The 8,420-nt window shown below is 48.7% G+C and overlaps 1 protein-coding gene across 1 annotated transcript; it reads left to right on the forward strand.

Moving 5' to 3' along the window:
• Nucleotides 1–3,710: 3,710 nt before the first annotated feature.
• On the forward strand, nt 3,711–7,476 carry Ripk3 (receptor interacting serine/threonine kinase 3). The gene is made up of 9 exons (XM_032918089.1): nt 3,711–3,985; nt 4,212–4,355; nt 4,460–4,769; nt 5,157–5,305; nt 5,428–5,474; nt 5,667–5,834; nt 5,937–6,004; nt 6,218–6,719; nt 7,225–7,476. Exons 1-8 carry the CDS (start codon nt 3,966–3,968, stop codon nt 6,578–6,580), a joined length of 1,269 nt encoding a protein of 422 aa, XP_032773980.1. The 5' UTR covers nt 3,711–3,965; the 3' UTR covers nt 6,581–6,719; nt 7,225–7,476.
• The last annotated feature ends 944 nt before the right edge of the window (nt 7,477–8,420 follow it).

An 8,420-nucleotide genomic window follows, 5' to 3' on the forward strand; every position in this document is an offset into this window, starting at 1 on the left:
GAACATATTCCTACTTGATTACTTAGTTTTGTTTGAGACAGAATCTTACTATGTAGCCTCAAATTCACCATCCTCCTGCCTTAGCCTCCCTTGTGCTAGGCCAATATATCTATCTCTTATTCAGATATTTTTTTCTTTTTTTTTAAAAAAGATTTATTTATTTTATAGGAGTGCACTGTCACTGTCTTCAGACACACTGTGGCATCAGATCCCATTACAGATGGTTGTGAGTCACCATGTGGTTGCTGGGAATTGAACTCGGGACCTCTGGAAGAGCAATCAGTGCTCCTAACCTCTGAGCCATCTCTCCAGCCCCAGATATTTTTTTAAACAGGTCTATACATACTTCTTTGTTTCGTTTCTTTTCTATTGTTTGAGATAGGCCCTGTCTCACCCTGTAGTTCAGGCTGGCCTCGAATTTGGGAGTTATCAGAAGATGATCTCCAATTCCTCATCTTCTTGCCTAGATCTGCAAAGTGTGGTGGTTACAGGCACACGTTACCAATCCCAGCTTTTTGACGTTTCTTTTATTTCCCCCAATAAAATTTAATGTTTACACTCAGCTAAAACGCTTATTAACACAGACTGTTAAATATTCATTAATCGATCTTCAGATACCACCACCGCCTCCTTTTGAGGCAAGGTCTCAGGTAGCCCAGGTTGACCTTAAACTCACTATGTAACTATTAATAACCTTAAATGGCCCCCTGGCCACCACCATCAAAGAACTGGGATTATAGGATTCCAGGGGTATTCCACCACTCTTGGTTTACACACATGCTGGGATCCAACTCATGGCTTCTGGCAAGAGGGGAAACCCGCCAAATGATTTACACTCCCTACTCCCTGAATCTCGTTTCTGATACATTAAATTTTATCTTTATCTGATCCTTTTTACTTGTAAAATATGCGTAACTTAAAATGCATCATTTTACACATTTAAAATATATAGTTCGGGTGGCATTAACTATATTCATACTGTTGCTGTTATTACCATCCGTTACTAGAACATACTAAAAAATACAAAAAGAACAGGAAAATACTTTTAAAGTCACAGAGAGATTGGGGGGAGGGGAGCAACATCAGCCAAAACTTGCCGTAACTACCGAAATCGCAGGGCTGGAGTCACAGCTGAGCACACTGGTCCCCTGAAAAAGAGCCTCCTTTAAATTTGGGGAGAGAGGCAAGGCTGTAGAAAAGCTTTGTGTAAGGAGCAGGGAGGTTTAACATACATAAGCACACCAGAAGAGGGGAAAATGTAAACATGGACCGTACATCCTGCCAATATATCTTCTCCAGGAGTGAAAAGATGACGAAAATAATGAAAATGCACTTCCTCTACACAGACTACAAAATTCCTAACGACAGAAACTAAGACTTCAGAAACTCCAAGATGCATCAAGGAGAGGAAGTATTCAAACCAAACCACTGAGCGAGCATCCTTCCAAACCCATGATGGTGAGAAGCGTGAATTTCTTGTTCCAGACAGCGTCTGCTACGAAAAAGAACTAGAAGCTGGGCTTCAAACAGGTCCTGTACAATATTGTTCAAGGCACCATCATTTACAATGTTTGAAAGGAAAAAACCACCCAGATGCCCAGAATAGATGACTGGACATAGAGGTGTGCTGTGCAGTGTGCTAGAATTCATCTAAGTGGATATAGAGGAAATTTTAATAAAATTCAGAAACATCCCATAATTTGCCTTGAAGCTACTGTGTCTGAATCTGAATGAAGTAAGCCAGTCATATACGATGGCATATGGGTTTTTTTGTTGATTTGTTTTTGTTTTTGAGACAGTGTTTCTCCACGTAGCCCTGGCTGTCCTGAACTTGCTCTGCAGACCAGGCTGGCTTACCTATCTCTGCCTTGGGAGTATTGGGATTAATGGCATGTCACTTTTATAATGCATCCCAAGTCTTCTTCAGTGAAGAGGGGGGTGATGGTTTCCTGGGCCTGGGAGGAAGGAATGAGGAGGAACGGTGAAACTGCTCAGAACGTTAGCTTGAGGTCAGCTCTTCTGGTGAAGGACTGAATGCTAGGGCCGACTGTCCAGTTGTGTCTACCTCCAGCCACCACCATGCCACTGAGTGACAAACTATAGGGATCTGTTATCCACTTCAAATCCTCTTTAAATTTAATTTGATTTTATGTTTAATCTGCATGTAGTCTGTGAGCACATGCGTGCCTAGTGCCCACAGAGGACACGGGAAGGTGTCAGATGCCCTGGAATTGGTGGAATTAGAGCTATATACAATGGTGTGCCACCACGTGTGTACTGGAAATCAAGCCTGGGTCCTCAGAAAGACCAACCGCTGCTCTTCACGGAGGAGCCGCCTCTCCAGCCCCTACCTTATATCGTTTTTCCTTATTTATTTTGAGACAAGGTTTTGCTATGTAGCCTTAGCTGGCCTGGAATTCCTTATGTAGACCAGGCTGGTCCTAGAGGTCTGCTTGCCTCTGCTTCCTGAGGGCTGGGATTAAAGGCGTGTTGCCACCAGTCCTGTCACCCAATACTCTGACACGCCCAAGTCTTGAAAAGCCTTCATCTATGCTATTCTTGCTCGAAGCGTGAATCCAACCAAGTATTTGCTTGCCGAAGGTGCCACTCGAGAGACAGGGTGGGAAGCCCTGAGTCAGAGTTGCTGCAGTGGATGGAGTAGTTCACAGATCAGACAATCACTACTCAGTAACTGCTCTTGCCGAGCAGGGATTCAGAGAGAGGCCCCTCAGTGCAGCGTGACATGCCTCCTACCTTCAGCAGCCATCTGCACCACAGGTAGACATATGTAGCCCAGAGGCATTTGCAAACAGAAACTAACTTGAGCTGGGGGAGGAGGAAGAGCAGCTCAGTAGGCAAAGCTTCTGTCATGCAAACATGGGGACTTGAACTCAGGTCCCCACAACTCAAGTAGCACAGGGGACAGTAGCCCAAGTCTGCCATCCCAGCGTTGTTCCTACAGGAAGATGAGAGACAGAATACTGGGACATCACAGGCGAGAGAGCGCATTATGCACGCAGCAGAGAACAAAATGACCTTACCTCAAACACGGAGGAAGGTGAGGTCCAATATCTGAGGTTGTTCTCTGACCTCCACACCCACACCATGGACCTGCACCCCACCCCACATAGACGTGCACACACATAAATAAATTTTAAGGTAAATAAATAAGCCAAGCCTGGTGGTGTGCACCTTTAATCCCAGCACTTAGGAGGCAGAGGCAGACGGCTCTCTGTGAGTTTGAGACCAACCTTGTCTGTATATCGAGTTCCAGACCAACCGGGGCTACATAGAGAGACCCTGTCTCAAAAATATTTTTTTTAAATAAATAAATATGGGCTAGGTTGGTGGAGCAGAATTCAGTTCTAAACTATTCCCATACTTACTTGGCCACACTATTTCAACTGTAAGTATTTGGGTTTCCACGTCTATAGAAAAGGAAACACGGTTGATCTAAGATTAAAGAAACCAGTATGTGTACCTGATCCAAGACAAACCTTATGAGGAGCATTCCTCTGTGATCCCGGGAGAGCTGAACCTAGGACCATAAAATCCTCACGTCATCAAAATGTGATTGGCCAGTGGTGGGGCTAAGGGCTCCAAGAGAGGCTGGCTGCTGTGGGGAGTTAATTGTTCCTGGAAGGTGAGGACTCCTTTTGTGGCACACCCAGGGCCCAGTTACTCCTCAGGTTCGAGGCAAGTGCACAGGAAATAGCCCCAAGGTTTTGCTTGCCCCACCCCAGGGGGCGGGATTGCAGAAGTGCCCTCGTTTTTAAAAGGGAAGTTGTTCAGTCACTCATTCAAAGTCCGGGGGAGCGACTTGGGAAGCGGAATTCGGGGTCTGAACCTCCGTGCCCTGAGGACTCTGCCTTCCTCTCAGTCTAAACTCTCAGCGGTAGACGTTGTAGACGTCGGGGTTCCAGCTCCATCTTTGCACACATAATCCAGGAAGCCGCTAGCTCCCGATGTCTTCTGTCAAGTTATGGTGAGTAGGGAGCGAGCTGTGTCTCGGGGACACCCACACAAGTTGCCGGAGGGCACACTCAAAGGACGCCTTTGCTGAGGCAGGGAACAAAGCTGGGGGTGAGGCGGGCAGCAGCGGGGAGGCTGGACACGCTGTCCACGCGCAGTCATGGAATCGCAGAGCTTGGGAGACAGAGGATGCGCTGACCTGGAGGTGGGCCCCCTACTGGACGAGAACCTTCTCTCAGGCTCAATGGTGCGTCATCGATCTCTCTCATGGGCTCTGAAGAACTGGAGAACCTAGGATTTGTGGGCAAAGGCGGGTTCGGAGCCGTGTTCCGGGCACGCCACACAGCATGGAACCTTGATGTAGCAGTCAAGATCGTGAACTCGTGAGTGACCCCAGCTGTAGGCAGGATGTGGTCAAAGAGCCTGAATGGGGCAAGGTTGGGATCTTCCAGAGCCAATCCAATTTTGGCCCCTTTTCGGCATGTAGGAAGAAGATATCCAGGGAGGTGAAGGCTATGGTGAATCTTCGTCATGAGAACGTGCTGCTCCTGCTGGGGGTCACTGAGAACCTCGAGTGGGACTACGTGTACGGGCCGGCTCTGGTGACAGGATTCATGGAGAACGGCTCCCTCTCAGGGCTGCTGCAACCTTCATGCCCTCGGCCCTGGCCTCTCCTCTGTCGCCTGCTACAGGAAGTGGTGCTGGGGATGTGCTACCTACACAGCTTGAACCCTTCGCTACTGCACCGGGACCTCAAGCCCTCCAATGTTCTGCTGGATCCAGAGCTCCACGCCAAGGTTAGTCCATCTACAACCTAGTGTAGGCTTGGGACCGTGTTGAATACCCTTGGCCTGTCAAGGCTACACGGGTGACAAGACCCACCTAGGAGTTCTACCTCTAGTCAGACCAGCTGACCCTCCTTATGAGAGGTCCTCCTTACCCTCCTGGGTCAGTTCCACAGGCCTAAAGCCCTCCCCACCCCCCATGGACCCAGGCTGACTTATCTCAGGCTTGCCTGCCCATTAGCAACTCAGATCTCCTGCTAAGGTCTCAATGACTCGATCTTCCCTCTGCTGCTCCATACCACCTCCCAAAAGCTGAGGCTGCATCTTCTGGGGGCAAGAGAGGGAAAAAAAATCTCTGGCCCTTTTCATCTAATACCTTCCTTTTCCTTTCCTTTACAGTTAGCAGACTTTGGCCTGTCCACATTTCAGGGAGGGTCACAGTCAAGCTCAGGGTCAGGATCGAGAGATTCCGGGGGCACCCTAGCTTACTTGGCCCCAGAGCTGTTGGATAATGACGGAAAGGCTTCTAAAGCAAGTGATGTTTACAGGTAAACTGACCGCCCCAAATACACTCCACATTTCTATACCTATTTGGGCCCTTCTAAAGGGTACGATATGGGAAAGTAGTCTTGCCAGAGGCCATCCACGCCTCCACTTTCTGTCTGTACAGTTTTGGGGTCCTCGTGTGGACAGTGCTGGCTGGAAGAGAAGCTGAGGGTAAGACTCTAAATGGACTCTTAGCTCAAGTGCCCGAAAGCACCTAAAACCCCCAGAGCCCTCCCTCCCTGACCTACTAAGACTGCCCTCTCCCCACCTCGCCTCTTGCCTGGATGGCTCTCCCTTCTTCTGTCCGTGATAGAATGGGGTGTCTCCTCATTTCATGAATCCTTTTGTTACCCCCGACTCCAGTGGTAGACAAGACCTCACTAATTCGTGGAGCAGTGTGTAACAGGCAGAGGCGACCTCCATTGACAGAGCTGCCTCCGGACAGCCCTGAGACTCCTGGCTTAGAAGGACTGAAGGAATTAATGACGCATTGCTGGAGTTCTGAGCCTAAAGACAGGCCATCCTTCCAAGGTGAGTAACCCATGTCTCTGGCACTAGGATAGTTTGGGTCTTCAGCAGGGAGCTTTTCCAAGGAAAGAAGTCCTACTCATCTACAACTCTGTTGTCTTTCAGACTGTGAATCAAAAACCAATAATGTTTACATCCTGGTACAGGACAAGGTAGATGCTGCTGTCTCCAAGGTGAGTTTCTAACACTGCCTTCCCACCCCGGAACTGTTCAGTGGCTCCCTTAACCACCCGGTTTATCTCCACTGTCTACCATCATTTAATCCTTGACTCTCATTCCTGTTCACCCACACCTACTCCTTAGTCTCCAGAGACCAAGAAAATATTCACTGGGGCTTACTCTGGCTGCCCCAGCTCCTGACGCACAAGGTCCTCCTGTCTACGCAGGTAAAGCATTATCTGTCTCAGCACAGAAGCAGTGACACAAAGTTGTCTGCCAGAGAGTCCAGCCAAAAAGGTACAGAGGTGGATTGCCCCAGGGAAACCATAGTTTATGAAATGCTGGACCGCCTGCATCTGGAGGAGCCCTCTGGATCAGCTCCTGAAAGACTCACAAGTCTTACTGAGAGGAGAGCAAAGGAAGCATCATTTGGGCATGCCACACCAGCAGGGACATCATCTGACACCTTGGCTGGCACTCCCCAAATTCCACATACTTTACCCTCCAGAGGCACAACACCTAGGCCAGTCTTTACTGAGACTCCAGATCCTGACCCCCAAAGGAATCAGGTGAGACACTGGCAAGACTAGAACATGCCCTCTTAGCAAGGAGAACTTCATGGTGATGAGATTCGCCTCTTAGAAAGCCTGAGAACTCTGTGTTGTTTGCAGGGAGATGGAAGAAACAGCAATCCTTGGTACACCCAGAACACACCAAATCCAATGACAGGTACCCATTCTTCATCCTCTGTTGCCCTCCCTGCTCAGCTCTCCCATCACCTTCTTCCTCAGCACCCATCTATGGACTCCAGTTACTCTGGAGGTGGAAAGGAATGACTATAGATCACCTAACCCAGTCTGCCTCGTTTAATACATGAGGAACTTGACATCCATTAGGAGAGGATCCCACTGAGGTCACACAGCCAAAGTCGGAACCTGCTAACTTTTCCCCAGCACTAAGTCTATGAGCCCCCACAGTTCCTTTATGACTAAGGCAGTCTAGAGAGTCTCCCATCAAAGACACCCAAACAGCAAGCACTACTCCTTTGAGCTTCTACAAGACTAATTCTGAAGAGGCACTGCTCATAGTGAGACCCAGTTGCGAGCAGGTGAAGACCCTACGTTTGCATTCCCCAGGATGAACACAAGGTGTCGCTGCCCCTCGCCCAAAGTGCTCGTTAACCTTTCTAACTTTTGAACCCTCTCACCACCACTACCTCCTTTTCCTCTTAAAGGGCTACAGTCTATTGTCTTAAACAACTGTTCTGAAGTGCAGATTGGACAACACAACTGCATGTCAGTACAACCGAGAACTGCCTTTCCCAAGAAGGAGCCAGCACAGTTCGGCAGGGGTAGGGGCTGGTAGCCCGTCCACGTCCACAAGTAGACTTCGGAGAGGACCTGCAAGTGCCTGAAGCAGGAAATACACCATTCAGGCAGCCAGTATAAATAGAGTGAAAATAAAAGCACTTTCTAAGCAACCTGAACTGACTAAGACATTTTTTTTGCCACTTCCTGTAGCTCACGGCATTCTTTGAAGACAGTTAGACCTACACCCAAACTGACTTTTGACTTATCTCCGAAAAGTCAATCTATACAACATGTTAACTATGAGTGAGTCTGAGGTGTCAATCCAGGGCATTAGGGATGGACAGCCAGGAGCTGGCTACCCTGGAGGGTGGAGGGGAAGTTGGTGCTACAGGAAAAGGGGATCTGGGGACGAGATATAGGTGACCTCTCAGCTCAGAGGGTCAGGGTCCAGCTGGTGGCAGGATGAAATCAGAGGCTTGGCTCTCTGATACGCCAATCTCAGGGTGGGGTATTTCCTCCAGAGCTCAGGGCTAATACCACCCTAAGCCTAGACTGACAGGACGGAAGTTGGAGTCACACCGCTCCCTTTTTCTCCTTGATTTTGAACACTGGGCTTTGGGGCCCTGGTGAAGGAAAGTGTCTCAGGAAATTCGAAGGTGCCCCAGGCTCTCTAGACCACCATAGTCCTGGTACACAGACTTCATGCATCTTGCTTTCTAGATACGGCAATCATTTTTGTTTTGTTTTGTTTTGTTTGTTTTTTGCTTTTATTCTCCATATCCAAGAATTGATATCTATATCCAACAGAGAGGAGCGCCAACCCAAGGAGCTAGAAATGGCCAGATAGTTCACACTTGGCAACACCAGAGGGACCAAGAGTGAAAGGGAAATACCACTCCTGCTCTCACCCATAACCCAGGCCCCAGCTGATATCAGGACCCCGCTCCTCCTCACCTTCTCTCAGGCTTTCCTTGGCCTTCCAACTTCCAAATGTTGTGTCCCTCTCTTGACACATCCCTTTTGGTCTTCCCCACCACCACCACCATTACCTCGTGTTTCTCCCACGGCCCACATGCTCTTCGTTAAAGAGGGAAGGTGATGATTAGAGAGAGCAAGCAAT

This window comes from Rattus rattus, chromosome 12, assembly GCF_011064425.1.
Source record: "Rattus rattus isolate New Zealand chromosome 12, Rrattus_CSIRO_v1, whole genome shotgun sequence".
In the NCBI taxonomy this organism is placed as follows: Eukaryota; Metazoa; Chordata; class Mammalia; order Rodentia; family Muridae; genus Rattus; species Rattus rattus.

Bases quoted from the DNA above. Each gene is read 5' to 3' on its own strand.
- Ripk3 (XM_032918089.1), top strand. From the start codon at position 3,966: ATGTCTTCTGTCAAGTTATG. The intron at 4,770-5,156 runs GTTAGTCCATCT...TTTCCTTTACAG, and splicing joins ATCCAGAGCTCCACGCCAAG to TTAGCAGACTTTGGCCTGTC. The intron at 5,835-5,936 runs GTGAGTAACCCA...GTTGTCTTTCAG, and splicing joins AGACAGGCCATCCTTCCAAG to ACTGTGAATCAAAAACCAAT.